At 39.8% G+C, this 27706-nt stretch overlaps 1 protein-coding gene across 2 annotated transcripts; it reads left to right on the forward strand.

The window, feature by feature from the left end:
- Positions 1–13819: 13819 nt before the first annotated feature.
- On the forward strand, positions 13820–26372 carry LOC147903236 (jagunal-like protein). Of its 2 annotated transcripts, XM_087373002.1 has the most exons (6): positions 13820–14248; positions 14384–14439; positions 17320–17443; positions 25080–25186; positions 25638–25725; positions 25972–26372. In XM_087373002.1, exons 1-6 carry the CDS (start codon positions 14158–14160, stop codon positions 26043–26045), a joined length of 540 nt encoding a protein of 179 aa, XP_087229128.1. In that variant the 5' UTR covers positions 13820–14157; the 3' UTR covers positions 26046–26372. The 2 variants fall into 2 exon arrangements, with proteins under 2 accessions (XP_087229128.1, XP_087229129.1); XM_087373003.1 differs by lacking the exons at positions 13820–14248; positions 14384–14439; positions 17320–17443 and adding an exon at positions 20598–21260 and having other exon boundaries at positions 25051–25186.
- The last annotated feature ends 1334 nt before the right edge of the window (positions 26373–27706 follow it).

A 27706-nucleotide genomic window follows, 5' to 3' on the forward strand; every position in this document is an offset into this window, starting at 1 on the left:
TGATGGGGGACTAAGGGCTTGTTATGAATCATCCTAGATCCCTTAATCACTTGTAGCCTCTCAAATCTCTTCCACTTTGTTGTTGCAAACATATCACTCCCCCAAAAAGTGCTGCATACATGGTAGTTAGTCTCACTAGCTTGTCAAAAATCCAACCCTTTTGTCGGAGGGTCCTGGAAATGTGCCTAAAAGCACTACCTCTCTAGTCAAGCTAGAGCACCTCATCCTCATGTGAGTCGTGTTGTACCTGCATGGATCATCGTGAAGCCTGGACTAGTAACACTACCCCCAAATATGTGTAAGACTACACTATCTCCACTGGCTCGTCTCGATATGTGAAACTATGGCAGCGGGACATCGCTCGAGAGGCATTGAAAATCATAACCTTGGTTTTCCCAAGGTTAACTGTCGAGTCTCTCTCTCCGCAAAACATCTCCAGTGCCTCTAGATGTTTTTGTAGTCCCTATGCTAAGGATGATATGAGGATTATGTCATCTGTGTACAATAGTATATGCACCATTAGGTCAGCCAAAATGAACCCTCTCCACCTAGGCAGTCTACAAAGGAAGTGATCTCATCGATATAGAGCCTGAAGAGAGTCGATGAGAGGTGGTAACCTCGTTTCACTCTAATAGTGCTCTCAAGCCAATCTGATAGACCTCCTAGGGCATGTACCCTCCCTCTCTGATGGACTCAGATAGACTCATGAACCCCCAAATCATGATCTCTGGGAGACTCTTGTAGCCTCCTGATCAAGGGAAAACGTGGGATAGTATCAAATGCCTAATGAAATTCTATGAAGCAAGTCCAAACTTTCTGATACCTTGACTTTCCTCAATGATAGCCCTTAGGGTGAAAATGTGGTCCATGGTGGAGTACTGTCTCCGAAAACCTACCTGCCCAAGAGCCTGTGGCCCATGACCCTATATGTGACTGTTGATCTTCCTCTCTAGTACCGACCCATATATCGTAGCCAAAGTGTGGCCAATTATAAGAGTGTGGTAGTTCCTAGTGTCCATGGGATCGCCTGCCTTGTGTATTGGTACTATGGTTGTGGTGCTCCAAGTAGGCAGGAAGCCATGGCATATGGCATGGTTGAACAACTATGCTAGGACTGGGGTCAAGACCTCCTATCCATGTGCAAAGTGCTCAGTGCATAAATGCAAAGGCATCGCCCAGAAATGTGGGCCACCATAGGTCGACCTCGAGTGTCTTCCAAACATGGAGTATCTTCCAAATAGTATTGTTGGCACACTGCCCTCCAGCCAACAATCCTTGGTGTACTCATAGAACTACAAATTGTTCATGCAGTGATACACATAAGCGGAGCACCTTATTGAGGCCGAGATTATAAAGATGCGTAGTGATAATTCAAAATTTTCAACTTCAAGAGTGCGACTTGCTTTCGTATGTCATCATCTGGGGATTCTAGTTTCAACAAACTAAAACATGTCTTTGTACCACGTTGGTATGAATGCTAGAATGTCTTCTTATGGTTGCTCCACATCTGGCACCACGGGCGGTGCTCCATTTAGCACCCCTGTGGGCACATCTTTTGTTTCCATGGCTATAACCACAAATAGGTTCACATTCACGGAGTCCAAACTTTTTAATCCACACTTTTGAGCTTTATCTATCCACATGCATGGTCACACTTTTCAATCCACACCTTTGGCTTCATGTTAAGCAAGTCATTGAGGGGTGCATATATGTGTGCCAGGTGCCGAACTTGGCCCATAAACCTCACCAGTTCTTGCTACCGGTGGAGGGGCATTTAGTCTTGCAGGTCTACTTGATATTTTTCTTGGGAATGATGACAATTGGGGAGATCCATCAACAGGGTATATGAAGCATCTTGTCAATTTATTCCTTTACCTTTTGAGCATAATCTAGGTTCATTTGATATCGCTATTTTTGGACTGGCTTTGCATCATTCTTGAGCAAAATTTGGTGCCTCAAGGACTAATTGCATATAGATGACCTTCATGTTAGTGTTCTCTAGCAAAAAAAGCTTAAAAAGGAACTGAGGAGGCTCTAGAGGTCTAACCAAAATTTGACAGTAGCTGGAAGCTGACCCATACAATCTGTAGGTTGTAGTTTGAGACAGGGTTCATGTCAAACACATCATAAATAATCTTTTGACATTGGTATCAGCTTCCATGACATTGGTATCAGCTTCCATGCTACCATCAAATAGTATGCCAAAATCAACTTGTTCGTTTGCACCATTAATTGACTATGTCTTTTCTTGTAGTAAGTGGTAGTTGTCAAGGATCGCTACTACATCTACTTTGAAGAGGCTGACAATGGGGAGATTACTCTGAAGGACCTCATCTTCTTCATCTTCATCTAATCCATCAATCACACTGATGCCTTTTGTAACTTGTGGTGGCCGGAGGTGCATGTAAGTGGATCTCTTCACCTTTGTTGACATCTTGACCTTTCTTTTCTCCTTCTAGATAGTGATCTGGTCAGAGTTCCAATCTTGTTTGACACACACCTTTTGAAGCAGTGGCTTGCCCAATGACATGGGGTAAGCGCCACTAATACATTTCATTTGTAGCACTACAATGGGAATTTGTAATTGTTACCCCATGAACTAGGCCCATTGGTTGTACGCATTATTGATCCGCCGTTCTTACCACAAAATAGAGCTAGTTCCCAACCGGATAATTCAAGCCTCCACCATATGTCATCGAACATAATGTTCACTCTTGAGCCACCCTCAAAATCGCTTGGCCCATTAGTGTGGCTCTAATCACTACTATATTATCTTCCATTCGTAGCACTACAATGGTAATTTGTAATTGTTACCCCATAAAGAAGGCCTATTGGTTGTATACATCATTTCTACACCATTATTACCACAAAATGGAGCTGGTTTCCAATCATAGAATTCGAGCCTCCAACACATATCATCAAACATAATGTTCACTCTTGAGCGACTGTCAGGAGCAGCACGCTTGAAATTTCTTGGCTCAATAGTGTGGTTCTAATCACTGCTATATTTTCATCTTACACTAGACCTTCTAGTCCCTCTGGTTGTAAGGCTGGGCAATATAAACTCCTAGACTGCACCAATTGGGCCTGCATTGCACACCATTGGATTGCATCTATCAAAGTGGCCTCCTTTGGGATTGGTGTTGTCAACTCCATTGGATCCAAGAGCTACTTGCACAGGTTCTACTAGAAGGTTTGCATAAGATTCAATAGCTGCTAAACTGACAGACTGATCTTGGTGTCCTTTAAAGCTTGCCATAATTTAAAATTAGCAATGAAAGCTTAATCGCGATCCCTACCAGGGTCGACCACCACATTGATGGGCATGCTCAACTGGCCCTAGGGGACTGCCTTCATCTCTGTGAGTGGGGATTTTTCTATATTTTGTTTATGTGTGTAGTTGGAAAGTGTGCCAATTGGAGGTTGTATTTCTTTGACCTACTCCACTGTAAATATCCAATAATATAACTTGATGTATGAGGAAGAAAACCAAAGTCTAAATGAAGCATGCTACCATATGAATTACTAACACCAAAAGTAGTTACTTTATCCTCAGATGAATACTAATAAAAACAATTACAATAACTAAATCCACAACAGTGACAAATTTTTTATATCGCATTCAAGTTAACTTACCAAGAAGAACAACAAATATATGCATTCATCACGAGAGGAGCTGATATCGAGAAAACAACTCTCTTAAAGGTACTCGTTGAATGCTTAACAAGAAAATTCAATTCAAATAAATATGCTGACCCATTGAAACTAAAAGTACCAAAACTAGCATACACTTGTAAAGTTGCATACAATATAGATGGAATGACACTATATTCAATTTTACATATTCCCATTAACCAAATAGAAAAGACACAAATACCAGATGAACGACGAGATGCACTTACCAAAGCGTACTCCAAACTACACGCAATAGTCGTAGATGAAATATTTTTAATTGGAGCACTGATCGTTACAATACTAGACAAGAGTTTATGGGCAATTAAACATGTTCGACACCTGCCATTTGGTGGAGTGCATGTTTTCTTCTCTGGTGACTTATATTAAATCCCCCTTGTTCGTGACAAATGGATATTTGCACGATAAGATATATTGCCTACAAACATCTGGACACAAAATTTCAAATACTATGAACTCTCACAAGTAATGTGACAAACTGATATTGAGTTCATAAATGTTCTAAACAAATTTCAAAACAACAAACAAACATAGGAAGAAATTGATACGATAAATGAAGCATGTTTTTGCAAACCCCCAGATGACTTGACAATACCACACTTATTGTACACTCAGAAGGTACAAACCAACACAATAACATCATTTTCCAAAAAACCCAAGGTGAAATTTACATTTTCAAAGCAAAATACTTTTACAACGATCATTTTTTAACAAACATAATGGTACCAAATAATCGAAACAAAACAACTTGTTTACATACAATGCTAGATTAAGACCATCAATGTTAGTAGAACTGTGTGCACAAAATTATGACACAATATTGTTAATGTCTTGATTAGTTTGTGCTCCTATTCTAATTCTATTATCTCCAAGAATGCCTTGTTATCTTGGTGCATTGGTTGTTCCAATTCATAGTACTTGACATATGATCTCCAAACTGAGCTGATTATTGTTGTTGTTGTTGATTGCTCTCACAATATCCAAGCATCTTTCACTGGACCTGCTTGGCAAAGGTCGCCACCATAGAGCAACACATCAACCCCCCCAAATTGTCCATTGTGATTATGTTTTATCTCTCGCATTTGCATGTCCGCCGCTGTGCAAGGAACGTGTTAATGCCCACCAATTATATTTCATCTATGAGAATGGCCTCGATGTCCTTAGATAGTGCAGCCAAAGTTTGGAGTTTCTCTATTGAGAGGCTTGCGTACGAGCTTGTTAGCAATGGTGGATGGAGTGCTGCATGTAGTGTGCTGCCATTAATTCCTCTTGTTGCCTTTCTCGTATATGCTAGTAGCAACACTTTTGGCAAATCGATATCGATTGTATTTTTGTGTGAGTAGTGTTAGTGCAGTGCATCTGCTATCGTTGTTGCAACAAAGGTTTTCCCTATTTCTGCATTCCCTGTTATGAATATGTGTATTTGTTTGCCTTGGTTTGTTCTTTTTTTGAGCATACTGTCATAAAAAAGTAGCCGTTGTTTGGAGTTCAGTCTCCTTAAGTTCTCATAATACGTCTCATTTGATAGGGCTTTTTGCTTGGTTTGTTGGAGTGGGTGGAGGCTATTTGTTTTTTGGTAACAATACATGTCATTTGTGACATCACATTTTTCTATGGATGCCACTAATGTTTGTCACTTGCAATTGTAAGGAAGTTCTTGCTGCTTCTTGCTATCATTCTTGGGTATGTGACGTCCTTTTGAAATTGTGCTTGTAGTGAATCAATGCTCTCTTGGTTTTCTTTGTACATGTCTTTCCAAGTCTGAAATGTTTCATCTAAAGTGTGTTCAACGGAGTGGAATGGTAGGTAGAGTAGGGATAGCTCTTTGTAGTGGTTCTCCGGTTCTTTTACTTTATTGTAGTTATTGAAATGCATTATTCTTTCTTTTTTTCTTTTTTTAATATGTCCTTGTTTTACTGTGTAAGCAGTTGCAAATGCGGCCAAGCAAATATGGTGCAAGTTTTCGTGTCTATTCAAATACTTTATGTTAGTGGCAATGCTCTGTCAGCAGCACGCGCACTTGTGTTTATGTAAATGAATTCTCTTGTAGCACTTATTGGAAGCAATGATAGACACAAGGAGATAGCCTGTTGTGCACTGATGTGTTGTGTATTTAAAATTGTATATCCAACCTTTCGAACATGCTCATTCACTATTGCATTGTCTTGGAAGTGTTGAATGATTGCATTTTTGATTGCATTGTTTGTTTCTTTGTCAATTTTGGTTATGTATGATGTGCAATAAGATGCGTCTCCATGAGGGTTTAAAATGAATTGTATGTCAGTGTTAGCACCCCATTGTTTGGTCAAAGTTGGATTGAAATTATTTGTGAAAATATCTTTTGGATCTCTTTCATGAATATTTTCGGTTGAGAGATGTTGCTTCATAGTGCCATCTTATATGCCTTCTCAGAGAGGTTGATCTTTTGAGGGAATGAATCAAAAGCCAATTTTTATCTTGTAGTGCTTCTCCAACTTTTGCAAAGCGTTTCTTGTATGTGCTGTTAGTATCTTCATCAAGTAAGGGTCTCAAAATTCTTGTATGTTGCATCGGTGGCTTTGGAAATCCAAATTGGCAATGGGACCGCTTTTTCTTCCATGTTTACATGTGCTTGTGAGTTTGTATATCATTGAGTGCAGGTTCTAGTTGCACACTGTCAGTAGTTATATATTTGTCAATAAATTCTTCTATGGTTTTGTCATCATCATTGTTGCAACTGGGTCCTTTATCTACCCAAAGCAGGCCATGATCATGTTGGCTCCCTCTGTTTATGAAATTCTATTACAAAGAGAAGTCTGATATCGATCCTAGAATGCTATTGTCTTGATGTAGCAACGTTTTGAGGGCTCTGAATTTGTGAGCATAATATTGCGCTGTTGTCACCGAGTCTGATCTCATCACATGTTGGATGTTGTCAATTGTTTGGTCTGCATTTTATGTGTTTGTGTGTTTGTTTATTTCTTGTAAGCATCGCACTAGTGGTTCCCATCGCTTCTTAGCTCGGCAGATAATGTGATGAAGAAAGTAGGTGGCCCTAGTTGCCTAATCATTATGAAGATGGTACATTTTAGTCACTACTTGTAATCAGATGAGGTTCTCAAAAGCATACAAAATCTCGAAACTTCGATGTTTGTGTCTAATACCATAGTTTTTTCCTCAATTTTATGTCCTTGCATTTGTCCTTTGTGCATACAAACCCAAGCAGATGATAGCACCTACCATACCAACACCTTCATTGTTTTGAAAAACAAGTTTTCTATGGACCATGCAAATCTCTTGTCCTCGTTTCAAAGTTCCCAGTCTAATGTCCTAGTAGCTTGTTGGGCTTGGTATGTGATATGTACGAGTGTGTCCATAAAATAGACTTGGGAATGCTAATTGTTCACATTGTTTGTCTTTGAAAAGACTAAGAGGAGAAAACCCTTCTGAAGGGGCAATGATTATTGGTTTTCTCTTGAAATCAATAACTTGCTGGCTTGTGTAAATGCCATGCACCAAGGTGTCTATTGCAACATCAGGTGTAGGAGTGTGCTCATTCATGTGCACTGCTATTTGTTGAAGTTCTTGTTCTTCGCAACAATGAAGTTGTTGGATGTGTTCGATCCAATGCTGATTGATCTTGACATTGTTTTTAATATAAAGAGGTATCACAAGCATTTCTTGCAATGCCTGCATTGTCAAAGTGGGGTGTACCAAGCCGTTGATATACTTATGATCATAATGCAAACGACGTTTGATTGCCACTGTTATTATAGTGGAGTCATTTATAAATCACAGAATAACTTGTTGTGCTCTGTCAACATTAGTGAAAACATTTATGATGCTACCATGGAGCCCAAGCTGTCCTTCATATGTCAACTATCTTATTTGTGTGAAAGGTATTCTTATCAAAATCATTGATTTTGTTTAGGGTGGATGTGTTTTTTGGGGGGTGGACATCGACATGTTTTTCTTTGAGAACCAAGGATTTTCCCCTGAATGGATTTGGTTGTGAGCATACAAGGACTTTATTTTCAATTTGTTGTGTTATTTCATTGAGCTGTTCATTTGTGGTGGTTGTGTGGATGTTAACTTTTTTCATTTTTGATTTGAAAGTTAAACACTCACAAGTAGAGCAAGAAAAGCTCGGTGTGTCATTTATTTTTGCAAGGTACGTCCTCTTTGCATTTTTCATCTCTCTTTTCTACTTGAAGGAACTAGCTTTGTTGGAGTTGTGATTAGAGATTGCTCCAATCAAGTTGTTATCGATGTGAATTCCCAATACTTGTTCGCTTTGTATCATGCATTCTGCTTCATTAGTGTTGTTAGAATGAAGAGCTACGGCTTTTAGTTATTACATGTTGCCTCGATAGTGTGCTTGCTTTCACGGTTACCCTATTTGTAAAGGGTAGCAATTTTTTTTGCTGTCAAATGCAAATTTTGTTACAGGAGATGCATTAGGTATGATTCTTCACTGTTCGTCCAAATATTGTATGTTCTTTTGTTTTGTTTCCTTGCCAATGGCATAATTGTGGGAGGAGTGGTTGACGCATTTATTAGTAAGAAACTTGGTTGTTCGTGTGGTTTGAGTCAGTCAATTCCATTATTTGAACAATTGAGTGGCCATCAAAAAAGAGGACAGAGAAAAGAATGATGAAGAAGTTGATGTAATATTTGAAGGCCGTTAAAGATTAGAGGTGGGCAACTAGTGGAGTTTTGAAATGCAAACAATATTGTGCTGCTTGCTTCATCAATTGCATGTGGATGTGTCTCTCGTCCTTTTATTGTAGTGGGTGTTGGATCGTCGATGCTATTGACGACAACATTGTGTCCAAGCATTTTAAACATCATGTCATAAGTGTATGCAGGATAGAGAGATATCAAACACGAAAGCAAGTTGGTATTGTTTGGGTTTTTGTTATTGAAATCTTTGTTCTAGTCAACATTGTAAGAGTTAAGTTAATTCATGTCCAAGCATTTCAAACATCATGTCATAAGTGTATGCAAGATAGAGAGATATCAAACACAAAAGCAAGTTGGTATTGTTTGGGTTTTTGTTATTGAAATCTTTGTTTCAGTCAACATTATAAGAGTTCAAGTTAATTCTTGAGTCCATTGATAAGGTAGAATATTTGAAGCCTTATGTCATGAATAATAAGAAGGTTATGTCTCCTTAGATGTGTGTGCAAAAACTTGGAGGTAAAAACCTTCGGTTGTCTTTTTTTTCAAAGGTTTCATGCACATAAAATTCTTGATTTGATGCTCTTTGTGAAGGTGTGTATGAATTGACAACAAAGGGGGAGCTCTTCTCTCAAAAGAATCCCCAAATCAATTTCAAATTCCCTGAAAATGTAGTCCTTGGAAAAAGGGGCAAATGCTATTAAGAATGAACATTAAATACTCTTCATGGGGTGTATTGACCAAAGGCTTGGTTCAAAGATTTGATACAAGATTGAATGGTGGCCAATGTTGTTTTTTCCCGAGTTGTCCAAATTTGTTTGAGAATCAGTGAAAGTAAATGAAGAGATATAATCTTGCAAACATCGTAACCAACAAAGAGGGAAGGAAACATGGGAAGAAAGATAGGGAGAGGAAAAGATAGAGAAAGAGAGAGAGAGAAGTACAATATCAACTTTATTACATTATGTTCAAATGCCGTTCAAATACAAGGACAATGTATCACATAACATTTGTATGTTGTTTTGAAAAGAATGGAGTAATTGCAACTGTAGATAGTGTTTATGAGGGCAAGGTTTTTAATAAGAAGAAGAAATTGAGCACTAGAATCTAGGCTGTACATGTGAATTTGTAAGTATCATGTGGAAATGTAGTAAAGATAAAAAAGCCACACATCACAGTATACCTATGAGGCTAGCATTTTTTGTAAGAAGAAGAATTTGAGCACCAAAATGTAAGTTATGATGAATGTCAATTTGAAAGCATCATGTGTAAATGTACCACAGAGAGAAAAGCAACATGACACATAACATTTGTACATAATTTTTTTTAGGTTGGAGTATTTACAATAAAAAGAACTTGTTTGAAGTTGCATATTTTACTTTCAAGGCCTTACATTTATACAAACAAAAGAAGTTGAGTATTAGGGTGCAACCACAGTAGCAGCCAAACTGAGTAAAAGAAGACAAAGGCTAGCAAGGTATACACAAGGGGATGTAAGGGTTTCCAAACTAGGCAGTCTTTGCAAAGGAGGTCAAAAAGCCCGAACTATTGATGGCAAATTCTCTAGTGGGCCTCTTTTCGAGCAGCATGGACCGTGTTGCAACGATACTCCGATTGTGGAATTCCAGAAATGGAGAATGAGAAGACCCAATATCTCATCCACATGAGGACCATGTACTTGTATGGCAACCTAAGTAGCATCACATAAGACAACGTAGCCCTTCAAAGAAGGGAACTAAGAAACACTTTGGATACCATCACAACTGTAGCAATATGACCGCATAGGATCCCAACTCATTCGATAACCACCGCATGCTTCACAATGGTACTCTACTAGAGGGTTGTTGAGGCTAACAAAGTGTAGAATACCATGTACTTACAAAGAAAATAGAGACGATTGTTCTACTGTCAAGTGTTGCAAGTGATTGGATCTGTTACTAGGTAGATAAATTATACCTTCTTGCCATAGCCTAATTGGGATACTTGACGTATGAAGGCTTCATGCAATGTGGTTTGAAGATTTCCTTTAGGTACTCTGCCCCAAGATAGTGAAATCAGATACACCCAACGCGTGCCTTGCATGCATATATGAAATATTTTTGGCAACATACATCACGATGCCTTCATCCAACAAACTCATCCACCAATCAAGTAAGGGTTTGCCTTCTATCAGCCACAAAAGATAATAGTTGCATGGAGAGCTAATCAATAAATCAAAAATCTTTGATAAAAAGCGCTTGCAGTTTGCACATGCAGTTGTTACCATAGCTCAATCTTCAAGGTTTTGTCCATCAGCGACAATGATTTGATTGGTTGGCAGTCCATCGAGGTCGACTTTAAAAATCACAAATGCCAGTGTGTCAATGAATGATGTGAATGGCGCTCGCAAGTTCTCCATTTGATTTACTGCCCAAGGTGCATAGCATAGTATGATCGTATTTGGAACAAAAGATATAACACCATCAAATGGTTCGCCCTTCAAACTGTTGTGGTTGCATCACCACGCAAAGAAAAAGAGGATGTTCCTCCCTCGCTTGCTAATGGTAGGGCCCTAAATTCTATAAAATTCATATTTAAAATCCAAAACATATGTGGGTGGGACATGCAATGTAATGGTCTCTGAGCATGCATAATCAGTGAGATCTATACGCATGTAGACTAGATATGACACATCTTTCGCTTTGAAGGTGCTGTACTTTGCCAAAACCTTTCCTTCAAAGGCAAAGAGATGTGATACAAACTCAGACAATGCACCTATTGATAGGGTTGGTAAAGCATTTAGATTAATAGGATTGATGCAATCATGAAAATTGGTCCCACTAGGGCCACTTCCATCATTTGGAACGAAGAGATTTTCGATTGGATTTGAAGGGTCCATATTGTTGTTGCAAAGGCTCTTCCCAGGTTGCATCCCAATATCTGAACTACCTAGAAAAGGTCGTTATCATTTGGGTGAGAAATATTCGAATGTATCCAATAAGTTTTTGGCTTCACAATCTGCTTTTAAAATTACTATGTCTTAAACTTGTATCTTATCTTTATTAATGAATAGTTTATTGAATTACAGTGTATTATAATGATAAATAATGTGCGTTTTTGAACCTAATGCTTTCATTTTTCCAATGTTGCAAGAGAAAATACAATAAAAACTTGGAGCATGGTCTCCATACAAAACTAGGAGAACCAAATATGTTTAAATATTACAACGTATTCAAAGGTGAATGTGGCTATGGAAGCATTGTAATCTACAAATTTTAAAGTTTAAAAGTACAAAGGCTCTTCTTTCTTGCAATGGTGGAGCAATGGTGTACTTGAAAATGTGAAGAGAACACGACTCTTGACTTTTAAAAAAATTAAAGAAATAAACTATCTTTGCGTAACTTTATTGAAGTAACTTCCATTCTAAATGATGTACAAATAAAATGAAAGGGTAATAATCTTATCAAATTATAACAAAGGAAACAACACATTCATTTATGTAAAAAGTACATATTCTTACCAATCTAATAAATTGTAACAAAAAAAGAAATGAAAAATTATGAGCATAATAAATGCTTGGAAACAAATGTATACATGTCAAAAAAACTATATAATTAGTTGAAATAAGGTTCTAATTTGGGAAAATTAGCATAAGTACGACACAGGTATACATAAGCTTATAGATTCTCATAGTTAATACTTTAAATTAAATAATATTTACAAGAAGGAGTGCAAGGATTAATAAATTGTATACGAAAGAACAAAATGTAAAGATTGCTAAGTTGATATTACACATCTATGACTTCAGAGGGCCCTTGCTCCTTCGGAATTGGAGGCCTTATATATAAATTTATCTGACACTTCATTTTTATGTTACATCCTTTGTCGCAGATGACTTGTTGAACTGAACAACCAAGACTGAATGTAAATCTCTCCAAAATATATAAAGTTGTTGCAACAAAAAACATGCCAAAAAATAAGGTTATACCTTCAGCACAGGTTTGCTTGGCAGCTGCATAGAACATTGCCTTCAAGTTTTTTTTGGGAACTCTTACGACAGATATTGCCTTCTTTAATTGGGGCTAACACCAAAGGGAAAGATGCAACTGACATTGGAGTAGGGGCTGAGGTCTTTATCACATATGTACCCAAAGCTGAGACAACACCATGTTGTGCAAGCGCTGGGACAGCTTCTTGTATTGGTGGATTGAGACCTGTGCTGACATGAATTTTATAAAGATACCATGCATACAACAGCAATCAAAGGGACTTAATGAAGCCCATATACTTTGCATCGGATCAAAAGGTTCAATCGTTGGCCCTACACTTCGAAGTGATGTTTTCGAGACTCCTGTGCGTATGAAAATATCTAAGGAAAAAAAAGGAAACGCGTTTTTCCAAAGAGAGAATTTAATGAAGAGTTTCCCACACGGATTTCGAGTTGCAATATCAGAGAAGATGAATGCAAATTGGTCAACAAACTGTCGACTACATCCACATATCTTCTGCCTCACATAAACGTTCCTCAATTCCACAATTGTCCGTGTTACATTCAACGATTTCTTCTGTAAGAAATAATGAATACCAACATTAGCAATATGCATGCAAACAGAACCGGTTAAATATGCATAGTCGAATTCAACAATCTTGACTTGATACCTTGCATAATTGAACGCACGTCCTCCAAAGGCATTTTCTTGATTTCGCCATATCCATGAGGCCTTTTAACAGACATCCGAACAGATATTTCTCAAATCCGATCAAAAAAACCAAAATAGGCCCTCGAAACAACCACATAGAAGATAGTGCAATTCAAGATTGTTCGCTGACGCAAATTGGATTTCAATAACGTAGGTCCTAAAATATATTTCCATAGTTAAGCTTTCTGATGACAACTTCCTAAGGAATTTGCAAGTAATACGAAGAACATAATCCCGTTGAACCAAAAGGCAAAAAAGAAAGACGAGAAAACAAGAAAGACACTAGACAAACGAAAAAGAAGATGCAGATTTTCGTCAATAAAAAAGCAATGATTCAATTGTGCACGTAGACAGATAAGATAGAACTCGAAGAAAAATGAAGAAATACCGTGCGAACAGAGACTTTCTCAAATTCTCTGCTACTAGTATCCATTGATTCTCCTGAGCCTACCAATCCATCATCAGAAATCGCTTCTTCCGCTCCTGACATATTGATTACTACCTCCTCATTAAAGAAAGCGTCTGCTAACAAGTACACACCAAAATCAACAAGCAAAGCATCCGGTGGACACACGATGCAACAAATCCTCCTTTTATAAGTGATCAATCGACTCTCATTTGGGAAATCTATTCGCCATACCCGTTTCTTCCGTTTGGTCGCTCCGATCATAACCCATACCTTTCCCTGGTGAAGCCTAGAGACTTGCTCTTCCTCTGCCCATGCTTCTCCCTCATAAGCCGATGCATTGTGGAGGAATGTAGAAGCATCCGAAGGAAGGGACACATAAATTGCTTTCGTGAATGCATGCATCACTCCTGGAATCCATACATACCTGGAACAATGATGATGTTAAGGCATGCACACAAAGCAGAGAACACGCTGGAAACAACAACACAAATCAAAGCTGTTCGATGCAGACCTCGGTGAAATCCGCACCACAAGAAGGAAGACAAGTGGCAGAAGTGGCATGCGCGGATCTGTGGAGGTCCAAGACCCAGTCAGCAGAGCTTCAAGTGGCGCGAACGCGAATGGCCATGGGCTTCACTTAGGCCTCCACATGTGGCAGGCCAAAAATTTAACTCTATTCTTTCCTCTAGGGGCAGTGCTATCGGCACCCTAGAAACGATGCGCCCCCGAGTCCGCGGGTCGGCGCTTTCTAGCAGGCCCTCGGGCACTGATGGTGCTGACTACCCGTTTCGCATGACCGTCGATAACAGTGAGTTTCTAACATAAAGGTTTCCTGTGGCGCTCGCGACTTTGAATTCGGTTGATTCATTCGTTTAGATCCGGCTTCGTCGCTGTTCTCAGAGATGTGCATTCGCTTTCTAAGACGTTCCCACGCGTATTGCAGGATACAAGAAGGCAGCGGAGAGGAGATTTCAGCTGCAGAAGCTCTTAATCGCTCAGGTGGAGGCGCGCTTTTTTACTTTGTGTGCCTCCACTACCGTGACTGAATTTTTAAATGCATGCCGTAGAATGATTGCTATTCAAGGTCACCCTTTAGGTTTGCTGTTGTACTTGCAACGTCAGGTATTAAGTCATCACTTGGTTAGGAATGCCCACATACCAATGGATGACAAGACATATGCAGTTTTTAATTCAACGAATGCTGGACTCGTACTTAGTGTGAAGTGAGCGAGGATGTGATAAGGTCTGTGGTCCAATGTGATAGGCTCTAGAATAAGTTTTGTGATCAGAGGATTTTGGAATAATCTAAGCTTTAATGAAGGAATATAGCATGGTTGCTTGTAACCCATTCTAGGCAACTTAATGCAATTTCGTTGGCTTGCTTATTTCACTAGGCCAGCAATCGACTGCAGAGTACAAATTTGGCTCTGTTTACCGTTTGTGTTTGGTGTCAAAGCCGAGGATCATGGAAGGAGATTGTGAGAGATGAGCATGAACCATGTGCTAAACCATTACAGACGTGTATGTGAGATGCCACAAGATAGAGTAACATGAAGACAATCCATGTGCACAATTGAGATGCTAAACTCCAGATTCATGTCGGCAGGCAGCCAAGCTGGATCGTTGCAACAACATTGGTCAAGTATAGTACTCCAAACAGCCATGCACTCCCTTAACTAGCTTCAGAGGTTTGAACGCTAGCCGAATGTTTGATATTAGATTCAAATTCTTGCTGGTCTAAGACCCTTCCCCTCAATGTCATCCCAATATTGTGCAATGTTTACTTCATGTCAACGTTGCATGTGAAATATTTCATGAAAAACTAGTCCCTGCTATGTGTGATGGACTTTATGGTTTTCAACCTTGTGACTGCCATGAGATCGAAACTGCACATTGTGTTGTGTTTGGGCATGTTCCTGGATCTCTCTCTCTCTGTCTCTCTCTCTCTGTGCGTGCGCACACATTTCTGTGTGTGGTGAAATCCATGTAAACCTATATTACAAGAAGCTGTCCCCAAAGTGGAGATCAGCAAATACGAGCTCAGAAGGTTTCATTGTTAGACAAATATAGAGTGTAATCTATCCGACGAATTGACATGCAACCATAAAAGGATTGCCTGAGTGACATTTGGAAATAGTAGGACATGGAAGAAGGAGGCTCTCGAAAGACTCGTCCCTCCACAAAGTCTAGAGTGCCCCCTATCAAACCGCGGGCCTGGAAAGAAATAGCAGGAACTCATGGGTGACAGGGCAATTTCAAAAAACATGGAGCAAAGATTCCCTAGGAGCCAAACGTCTGTGACGTAGAGCAGGAGCAATATGTCTACGTGCCAAGAGTTGGCCAAAAGGAATAACACCAAGCATCACTTGCCATAGAAAAACCTATTGACGTAGCAGAAGTTTGTAGGACCAGAGCTGCTGCAATCTTTTACACCCACACCCACACCCAAACACACACTTTTTTGGGTGAAATCAAGATGTATTATATTACAAGAAACTAGCAAACTATACCCCGAAAAAGAGGGGACAAGTAGTTACAACATCAAAAGATCTCATTATAGGACAAAAAGCAAGATAATCTAGATCCCGTCAGGGAGTCAAAGAATGATTTGCTCAACCGTTTCCTCCTCATTGGTGGAGGAAACGGTTGAGGCAAATATGGGACTGTGCGCGAGCACACACACACGTACGCGTGCGCGTACGTATGTGTATATATTGAAAAAACCAGGAAAACAACAGGGTAGGCTAAGTAGACTTCAATTTTAGAGACATGACTAACTCAAGGAAAGCTTTCTATTAGAGTTAGTCATCTCTTGTCTGTATACTAGGGAGTGAGGGCTTGTATGTGGGTGTGCCTGCCCAGTGGGAGGTGTTTCAATTTTAGAGACATGACTAACTCAAGGAAAGCTTTCTATTAGAGTTAGTCATCTCTTGTCTGTATACTAGGGAGTGAGGGCTTGTATGTGGGTGTGCCTGCCCAGTGGGAGGTGTACTATATTGGACCTTTCTCATTGTATTTCTGCAGGTTAGGTGGGGTTCTAGCTAGGGCAAATGCCAGGGTTAGAGGGTGAGTTAGTGGGCCTGGTCCAGGGCCTAGTAAAGGCCACAGTTCGGGCCAGTTTGAGGCCATTTTGGAACCCTGACTAGGGCTGGGTCAGCTGACCTGTCTAGGTGGGCTTAACCCGACTAGACTTCGTCGGGTCAGTCAGCCTGGTCAGCGGACCTGATCGGTCAGTTCACTGCCAGTTCTTCTCCTATATATAAGGCACAGTTGGCCCTGGTGTTGTTCACATGTTAGGTGCAGTCTACATCCTATTTGTGGTTTCATTTGAGGTGCAGTTCAGCCTCAGTTACCCTTGACGTGATTTTCAGTGACAACTCCCCCCACATGGGAGGATCTCTTTTTTACAGAATCATTTTACCTCTATAATGAACTTAAGGTACGGGTACTTCTGTAAATTTCTCAGTCATTGCATCTACTGCCCTTTGGGGATTCCGAAGGCCGGTGACAGAATGAATGATGCCAATACATATGCATGTATTGATGCTTCCCCATGTCAATAGATGAGTGTCTAATGATGATATTTCTGTTAGGACACAGAGTCTCGTAGGTGCTTTCGAGTTTCTGAAATGCCAGTATGTTGGGAACGTGTGGAAATAAAGTTTCCGGAAGGTCCTTAAATTGAGCCATGAATTCTGGTAGAGGCCAGTGTTTTCCTTTTTCCTTTTAATTTCTCTGTCCCTTGCAGTGGCTATGTTGCTTTCGTCAAATGTATAATGCTTTTTCTTTTTCTTTTTGGTGGTGTGGTTTGTTTTTAGAGCAGCTTCAAGATGTTTCTTGAAAACTCCCTCTTTTGAATATGTTATTTTGGTGTTGCAGGCTGCTTTGTACCTAGTAAAAGCTACTTCAGTGATGCTGATGGCTGCCAAGGGCGAGTTCATTACTGGCATGATAATTGCTTCTTGTACTTTAGGAGGAGCTGCAGTTCTTTCTGGAACAGTAGGTATGGGTATGGAAATGAGGACACAGAAAGGAAGAAGGATGTGTAACATTTGTGCAAGGTTCAAAGGGTTTTATATAGATTGTACTGTTACTGAAATCAGATCAGCTATTTGCAAACCAATCACATCATACATTTAACTGTTTGTCCTTAATTAGCCTTCTTTTCTTTCTTCTCACTGGGTCTTTAGAAACTCAGTATAGCTGCTTATGCTTGGGCACTGATGACGACATAAGTGTTGCTTTGCTTGCTAAGTATGTCTTCCTGTTGTTTTTCATAAAAGTTTTTGTTTACCTCTTTTTTCTTTGCTTTCATTTTCTCTTTTATTTTCTGTGTAAATTTTTGGTCTTTAGAACAACAGAAAATCTAAAATTGTATGATTGGACATATTCTAGTCTGATACAAAGGTATATGCTTTTCTTTCTTCTGACTATTATTCTATAATCTCTCTCTTGCCGGTTTATCTGTGGCTGCTACTGCTGCCGATTTCCATGCTTCACTTGCCTTTTTGCATTGCGCATCATACCTTCTGTTACATGGCATTCCTTTGCTTCTATTCTTACCTTTTTTGAAAACATTTATGGGCTGTCTTATTTAAAATTTCTGTCAATCATCTGCTCAACTCTACACAAGTCTTGGTCACACTGCATGAAATGCTTTCCTTGTTTTCTGTGCTTCGTCGTATGGCTTGTATCCAGACAGATAATGCATGGTGACGGATTCCAGAGTCTCTTCAATTTAAATTTCACAATGTGTGTTGGTCATGGAATGATTATGAGGTAATCAACCACACTAGACCTTTGTGGATTCTTGCATGTGTACCCCCATGTTATTGAAACTGTGCGTACCATTGCACATTCGTAGACCAAAACATCCACAGAGGGTGGGCAAATGCTTCCCCATGTGTGTTGTTTCCCCTTCATCCTTCGAGTTTCTCTTTCGTCCTTTCCCTTTTTTGTCATCTTCGTGAATTTCTTCCATCCAAAGTGGGTCTTTGCCTTCCACTGTTATGGGTGCTTGCTTGGGTTCTATCTGAGCATTGAAGTATTTGATTGTGTTTTCTTTTGAATATTTTGTGATATCTTCTCCCAAATGCATAAAGGAGGGATCGCTGGAATTATTGCTATTGTTTTTATAGATGGGGCACTGTGGGGGGGCAAAGTAGCAAGCTGCCATGTATTACCATCTCTTCTTGTTTCTTGATTTCCATCCACATGTATTACTGGTTTGGATCTGTTCTTACAACCTTTACTGCATTATCCCAAATTTCCCTGATGTAGCATATGTAATCTTTGCTCTTCCAGATTGAGGTCTTTGTGAAACCTTTTGTTTCTGGAGTCTCATTACCTTCATATTCCCATCTTTCCAATGCTAAGAACACAGAAACTTCTGTTAACTTCTCTTCAAAGCGAGGATCTTGTCCACAGACAAGCCTCCTACTAATTTGTTGTCTTATATGTACGTTGGCTTATCTTTGTTTCCTTGTGTTAGCACATTAGTTGTTATTTCATTCTGCTTCTTTTACAATTTACAAAATTTCAGGGTTAGGTTGGGTTGTGATGGAAATTTAACCTAATTTAATCTTCTCTCTCTCTCTCTCTCTCTCTCTCTCTCTCTCTCTCTCTGCATTTCTTCTTCTATTTTTCTGCTCATTTCTTCCTTTTTGCTTAGTAAGCTTTAGGTTTACCATGAGATTCCGGAATCTTTCGAAAACCAGATGGCAGCTTATGCTTGGGTACTGATGAGAACATAAGCATACCTTGCTTACTAAGTTTTTTTTTCCCCTCTTGTTTACTCATTAAAAAATTTTTCATTTGCTCTTTTGCTTGTTCTAAAAATAATAATAATCTGTAAGATTGGATATATTCTAGTCTTATGAAGGTATATATTACTAGACTTGGGCATACTGTATTTATGCTTAGAAGTTATGGGATTGATCTACTCAAGAGACTTGGCAGGCTAGCATAACAATGCAGTGTGTATATTGGATAATGCTACATGGCAATCAAGGCTCAACCCCAGCCCTAACTAAAAACATCGCCTGTCCTTGAGGGGAAGGGGACCCACATAAGAATGGATTTCATGATGCGTCTACCTACCACAGCTAAAGGACTGGAGTAGTATCATGGGCGTGGTGGAGAGAATGACTAAAGTGGCACATCTTGTTGGATCACTCATGGAGGAAGAAAAGAAGATCAAGCAACGGCAAGGATATCATTATAATGAAGCTTGTTTCACCAAGAAGACATTTAAAGGATCAACATCAAAGACCTCCGAGGATAAAAGCAAGTGTCATTTTTGTGGAAAACCAGGCCACTTTGAGAAGGACTAAACCGCATATTCTTCTACATCATAAAAATAAAAGATACACAAAGGTTGGAAGTGTTGAACTTGGATAGATTTTCTTTTTAGATAATCTTTACATCACAATAGGCGATTCTTTGTTTCAACAAATTATAGGAATTCCTATGGGATTGTGCTGTCTTTTTAGCAAACTTTTATCTCTTTACTTATGAATTTGGGTTTCTGCAACTTCTTATCTATATGCTAGCATTTTACATAAGCTTAGCGAAGTTAGGTGTTTTATAATGATTTATTTGTACCAGATGTTCCTGACTTTCAAGACTTTATGTACAAAGCTGCTTGTGCTTTTGGAGAGGGAACCTATCCTCGTGACGCTTGTGAACTTAACTGCACTTCAAGAGGGGATTCTTGTGGTTCTTGAATATTGTACGCTCTCAATCTGGTGTAGGATTAGAAGTTGATATTGATAAATGTCAACAACCTGAATATAGTGGGGTTTACACATTATAAAGATGCCTCACATTGACTCAAATATGGAGTCATTTCTTCCCAATTCCATAGATTTTCCTGCCTTTGTACAACTAAGGAATCTTTTATCACTCAGTGTAGTAATTTGATCACTTTGCTAAAACACAAGAGGTATAATTTCAAAAAAAAAATGAAAAAAATACGCACAACCTTAGATATGAAGTCTTTATCTACCGTGTATAAGCCCTAGGCATGCTAATAAGGATTGAACATAAGCTGAACACAAAAAGCGGGGAGTTGGACAGCTGGTTTTTCTTTGAGTTTCACAAAAGAGTTAAATTGAGTATGCATGATGCACGAGAGAGAGAGAGAGAGAGAGAGAGAGAGAGAGAGAGAGTTTATTCCTTTTTTTTGGTCTCTTTTGTTTCTTGATTTTGTTTGTTTATTTTGCCCAATAGACTCCATGGGTCTTTAGAAACCCAATATAGGTGCTTATGCTTGGGCACTGATTATGACATAAGCATTGCTTTGCCTGCTATGTATGTCGACCTTTTGTTTTTCTGTTAGCCCATTTTTCTTCTATTTTGTTTTCTCTTTTATTTTTATCATGGAAATTTGGACTTTAGAACAACAAAAATCTGAATTTGTAGGATTGGATATATTCTAGTCTTGCAAAGGTATATATTGATAGAGATGCCAAGTGTATGCGGAACTTTTGGAAAGAGCTGTTCGCCATTATGAGAACCACATTTACACCAAGTACTTTTAATCATCTTGAATAGAATCGGTGGACATAAAAAGTCAACTAATGGTTGGAGTGCTTTGGGTCTTTTCTTTGATGATACACAGAAAACTTGGTAATTGGCTTTGTTTTGCTGAGTTTTGTCATAATATCACCAAGCATACGTATGTACTACCTACTGGCCCGGGTTTGGGCTCTTCCGTCCAGAAGCTGTGGCTCCTGTGCTCTATCAATTTTCTCCTTTCTGAACTTCTCTATAGAAGATCGCTGGCAGTGCCCACTTGTTCGCTGCGCAAGCATGTTCCTGTATGAACTTCTCTGAGCTCTCCTTTGGCTGCCAACTCAAGCTACCTTACCAAGTGCGAGATGAAATAACCAAGACTGGCCTAGCAGAACATAGAATTAGCTCAACAGGTGATGAAGCATTATGCTGACAAGAGGAGAAGAGAGAAGGAATCTGAGGAAGAAGACGTCGTGTATTTGAAGTCACACAAGCATAGTTAAGCATGTATTCAGAAGAGCAAGAGTATCGTTGAGTATCGTTGAATTCAAGTAAGGCAGGGCCTGCTTGGCAATTGGGAAACTATCCTCTCTTGTGGGCCAATATCCCTCCTGATGGGATATCTCAAGGTGTATGCCTCAGGCACACCTTGGTTTCTATGTGTGAGTGCTAGAGGCACAGTTAGGTGCCCACAAGCACAGTTAGGTGGTAGAGAGCCACATAGGATGATTGAGAGAATCTAGGAGCAGATTGAGGAGATGATTGTGGAGCTCTGAAGTCATCAGTGATGTTAGTGAGCATGTATGAGGTGCCTACTTAAGGACCTCATGAGCTCTTCTTCATTCCATAATGCAAGTATTCTGAGTTTGTGTCCACTCTTTCCTTTCCTTTCAGTTTACCAACATGGTATCAAAGCCCTTTGATCCCCCTTGAGCCCATTTTTTGCCACATCATCATCTTCTTCTTCATCTTCTTCTTCACCATCTCTCCCTCTTCTTCCCAAAGTTTGCTTAAGCTTGTTCTCCTCCTGTTCTCAGCCATTTCCCACGTCCTTCCTGCTGGAGATCCACCTTGAAGGGGCGAACCTCTGGCTGAGAGGAATCAAAGAAAACCGCGCCCGTTTCGTCGCTATTACACGATTTTCGTCGATTCTTCCTTCTGCGTTTTCTCTCAGCACACCTTATCTTCCTCTAATTCCTTTCAGGGGTAGATTCTCCATGCCTTGGGCTATCCTGTGCTGAAATCTGAGCAGCAATGGTTGCTTATTCAAGCTGAAAACAGAGAAAAACCAGTCGACGTTGGAAAGGCAAGCTATGGAGTTCTGACGCCTTTTTGCGCCTCTTCTTCCCAGAGGATCTTCTGTGGTATAACAGCTCTCTTTTGCCTTAAAAACCCCCTTTTCCTTTGCTTTGAAGAGTGAGCGACAAGCCCTCCAAGTTCAGCCTTTTAGTTTTGACAGTTTTGGACAAGTTTTTGAAGATGATGCTACATAAAATGCTACTCTAGCATTTCTGGTTTTTTGAAACTTTCAATAACTTCAGTACAAGTGTGGCTTCAGTTTTGTTTTGAATTGCTAGACCTGGTTTTGATTGGAAAGTATTCATTTTAGCCACTTCTATGAAGCATGTAAGAAGAAGCATCATTGTTTGAAACCTGGACACTAGTCTTTGCTACATCAAGTGCTCATATTTTGGAAGCCTTTCAGTTATTTTTTGCCTTGTAAGAGAGATAGACACTGCCCAATATCTGGGTTAGACCCTCTCATGGCTACCCTATTGAATCTAGAGAAGTTCAATGGAAAGGGCTTCCACACATGGCAGATGAAGGTGAAATTTGCATTGATGAGGGAGAACTTATGGGGACTTGTCAAACCGACTCCTACCACTTCTTCTACGGCCTCCAATGCTGGAGAATCCTCAACTCCGACACGACCGGCAAGGGATCCAGTTAGAGAAGAAAAAGCATATGGTATCATTGCTCTTGCTTTAGGAGATGATTATATTCACCATATCTCTGACTTGGAGTCTCCTACAGAAGCTTGGCAGAAGCTTGACATGATTTTTGGTGCTAGCTCTCACATCTCTAAACTATCACTTAAAATCTCTTTCTTTGAATTGAAGATGGCTAGTGGTACTACTTTAGCAGCTCATGTCAACTATATGCGGAGTCTTATTACTCAATTAGCTTCTATCAACTCTCCTATTACTCCAGATGATGCTATGGCAGTGTTACTTAAGAGTATGCTTGAAGATTATGATCACATAGTTACCACTTTGAAAAATCTTCATAATCCTAATCTTGAAGGTATTATCTCTGCTCTCCAAGAAGAAGAAAGGCATATGGAGCTCAGGAAAGGCAATGACACTGTTTATGCTGTAAAAGTCCAGAAGGGCAAGTATACCCCTTGCAATCACTGTGGAAAGACAAATCACCTTTCAAAGGACTATTTCAAAATGAATCCATGCAAGCATTGTGGCAAGAACAACCATAATGAGAAGTTTTGCAGAGCCAAAGCAAAGACAGAAAATGCAAATCTACTTTCAGTTGATGAGCCTCCACAAGATGAGGCATCCTTTGAAGATTATGCATTTTAAAACATCTCTATGTATGCTCCAGATCTCTCTTTTTATGTCAAGGTACTCAGCTTGGATAGTCCTCCAAAATGAATGAAATAAACTATTGTGTTTTGTGTGTTTTGTAAACACCTCTGGTCACCTTATAATGTAGGCCATGTGTATGTTTTGCTCCATGGTACCTCCTGCAGACATTGTGTGCATGTACATGCAGGGGAGATAACCATTGGAAGGTCTTTTTGTATCCCTTTTGTTTACCTTACACCCAAGGGAACCCTTGCTAGCATGAGAACCTAGCCATAGATTTATCCTTGACCACCATGAGATGGCATGAGAAACTATGAGACTAGATGTATCCTTGACATAGCCTGAGGCATTCCCTTGAGGGGGGGTTTGATGGGATATCTCAAGGTGTATGCCTCAGGCACCTTGGTTTCTATGTGTGAGTGCTAGAGGCACAGTTAGGTGCCCACAAGCACAGTTAGGTGGTAGAGAGCCACATAGGATGATTGAGAGAATCTAGGAGCAGATTGAGGAGATGATTGTGGAGCTCTGAAGTCATCAGTGATGTCAGTGAGCATGTATGAGGTGCCTACTTAAGGACCTCACTCTTCTTCATTCCATAATGCAAGTATTCTGAGTTTGTGTCCACTCTTTCCTTTCCTTTCAGTTTACCAACACCTCCTTTCATCCTATATGACCCTATCCACTTACTGCTATATATCTGGACCAGTATGGAAGTCTCCTTATGGAAGTCTCCTGCAGGGTTTGGTGGAGCCTATGACATCTGCCTGTTTTTCCAGGCAATCAAACTACAGCTGCTCTTCAACCCTCTCTATTCCAGCAAGCTGTTTAAGAGCTGATCTGCTGCGTATCAGTAATTTTGGCTTCATATAGTGACTACTATTTTTAAAATTCCCACACGTGTGGACAATGGCACCATCTTCTAGACAAGTTACAGGGACATCCTTGGCATATGGCACCTTTGTGATCTCAGGGGACCATCTTTCCGTCCAGCCCACCAAGTTCCAAGGGAATTCTCCACAACTCTGCATTTGGGAAAGTAAGGTCCATAGCCCATGGTATGCTTGAAGGCACCCATTTCTTTCTTTCTTTCCTTGGGAAGCTGGCTCCTGCTTTTTTTTTTTTTGGGGGAGGGGGGGGGGGTGTTGTTGAAGCCACTAGCTCTTCTCTGTAGGGTCAATTCTACTTCTTGGTAGCCCATCTAGGGGATCTATTTCAATTGTAGCCTAGGTAGATAGAGGACTCTGGAGTCCAAGGGATTTTCCTATTAAATTTTTACTTTGAGTTTTTTTTTTGGGGGGTCTTAGAGTTCTAAGTTTACTAGATGAACACCCAACAACACGTGGTAGATGCGGAACAACATTTTTTGCAATTGATAGAGAGTGGGGTCTGTTTGATGTATTTATGCCACTTTCAAATCAAATCCTTGAGGCAAATTTGTGAAGCGGGATTGCATTTCTCAAATAAGACTTGTGTATCAGTTGAGGACTTTCTTGAGAAAGCATTTTGTTGGCTTTGGTTGTGAAGGATTGAGACGGAGCTCGTCAAGATATCTTTATGTATTCCTGTTCACCACTTCTGCCGCATTCATGCTGTCTTCTGTACCATTCCTATCGGGCCACTACTACAGTAAGGTGTGCGAAATATATCTCAAATGCCTAGCATTCTTCAACCAGCTCATTCACAACCTGATTTTGCTTATTTAGGCGATTCGTATGCTTGTTTCGGTGGTAACCTTCCGTTTATCTTTAGAAAACTTATAGAGATTTGCAAAAAATGTGGACATATTCGCATTTATTTGTGGATGTTTAGTCTATTGCACATGCAATCAATGTTTGATTCAAGGGTTTGGGGGTTTGATGATTCGAGTGTACAGACCATCGAGCTCAAGATGCCATGTGTATAAATGTAAAGAACAGACCTCCTTTTCCATCAATTGTTTCTTGCAAGTGTGTCTTGGCATCAACTATTGCTTATGGTGTTGTGTGGAGATCTTATCTTCTATCTGCAGTTTACATTGTGGTAGTTGGGACTTTGACTTCACAAAGCTTTGCTTGATCTTGTCTTGATGATCTTCTTGTGCAGATTTCCAAAAATTTTGAGAGAGATGGGACTGGGAAAAACTACAAGCAGCTTGTCATTGATGGATTAGAAGCTGCTCAGGAGCTAATTGGTGTGTGAACTTCTGACCATCCTTGATCTTATTTTGGTTTGCTATCGTAGATGGTGTATTTTTAATTTCATTGTCGTGGCATGCTTGCTTATTTATCTCAAAACGTGCATTTATGAATGCTTTCAGTATTTTTGTAGTTGGCTAAGTGTTATGCATTTTGGATTTCTAGTCGATGATCTTGCTGCTGCCTTAATGGTTTTGTTACCATAAAATTCTGTAAGCAATGATGGTCTTTTGCTTGTGCAGGAATGACAGTGCAACTATTGGAGATACTCGTGAGCTTCTCCCTCTTGCAGTATCTCTTGCGCAGGAGGAGTTAGCCAAAAGAGCTGTCCAGATCCTGTTTGAAAAGAAAATGAGACCTGTTGAAACTGGGCAGGTTTAATTATCTAGGTATGTGGATGCAAGGAGGTTTCGATAAAACATCAGCAACACCTATCTATTAATTTTCCTCCGATTCCCACGTAATTGTTTCTCTAATTTTATGTCTGCGGAGGCTGATTGCCTTTCAAATTACTCGATCTAACACTTATTCATGTCTTGTACATGTGATGTGCCATTTGTGCACTTGTGTTTTTGTGGAAATAAATCCAGTTGTGAAGCATTGAAGCTTGTGACTCTTCTGCTAGAAAACAGAGGTGGAGTTACAGCCATAAAGCATAGTTAGGCTATGAGTAAAGCTAAATTCATACTTTTTTAGAGGGGAACCAACTAGAGAGATAAAAAATGGAACTAGAGTAAATGTAGGACTTAGCACCATTCTCCTTACATCTAGCTTATCTTGATAATCTTTCCATTTGTCCACCTTCTTCTTGAACCTTTCCAAGAACCAAGTGCACCTATGTGCCATAGAAACATCAAAGCCCTTTGGTAGTCCTAGAGATCTAAAGAATGTGCCTTTAGGAATCTTATGCCAACCCAAGTGCTTCAAAAACCCTCTCCCTGCGGTGGAAGATTATGTAAACATTTTCCTAGAAATCACACATTGGTAATCCAAATTTCATTCCTTAACGTGTACGCAAGTGAACGTGGTGGCGTAAAAGATTGCGGCAGCTTTGGTCCTGCAAACTTCCCCTTCGTCAACAGGTTTTTCCATGGTGGGTGATGCTGGGGGTTATTCCATTTAGACAACTCCTGGCACATAGACATATTGCTCCTGTTGTTTGGCACAGATCTCTGACTCCAAGAGAATCCTTGCTCCACCTTTTCTGGCATTGCCCTATGATTTGTGACTTTCTGTTTTTTATACAATAGCGTCTCCAAGCCCGGTCTCCTACAGCTTGCGTTGGCAAGTTTTTTTGGCTGTTCAGGATTTACAAAGGGAGGCTTGAGTTGATCTTTTCTTCACTTGGGTTCGATACTCGTGGGGACTCTGGACTCTATGGAAAGACAAAAATTATAGAGAATTCTGAGATGTCACTAAGGCAATCTTTCTATGATTCTGTGTGTACATTAGATAGATTACTCTGTTTACATGCCTTACAATAAAATCTTTTGATATTCTAATTGCATGTCCTCTTTGCGGACAGCTTCTTGTAATACAAACATACATGGATTACACCAAAAAAAAAACTGTAGAAAGATAGACATAGACTTAGATCTTAAATAGTGCAACAGTAGTGTAGAACAATAGTTCATGTATGAAAGATTGCTTGTAAACAAATGGACAAAAATCTGATACAAAAGGGTGTCCTCAATGTGCCACCATCTAGCAGATAGGTATTGCCTAGTTGTGGACCCCTAATCACTCAAAATTGTCATCAATCCTCCTGGCATCTTCTATCTCTGTCAGCCTGCATGCTCTCCTATAGCTTCAGTGGACTGCATAGTTTGATGTTTTCTCTTCTTGACGACGATCTCCAGATCCAGTGCTCCACAAACCTTTTAGATCTTGTAAACCTTCTGTGTGGTGTATTGCTCTTCACCGTGTAGGTGTTTTGCAGACTGTATGCCTTAAGCCTTATGTTTCTTGGTCTCTTTG

The sequence above is a fragment of the Dipteris shenzhenensis genome, chromosome 3 (genome assembly GCF_047967505.1).
Source record: "Dipteris shenzhenensis isolate YYH24624 ecotype China chromosome 3, Dip_SZ_1.0, whole genome shotgun sequence".
In the NCBI taxonomy this organism is placed as follows: domain Eukaryota; kingdom Viridiplantae; phylum Streptophyta; class Polypodiopsida; order Gleicheniales; family Dipteridaceae; genus Dipteris; species Dipteris shenzhenensis.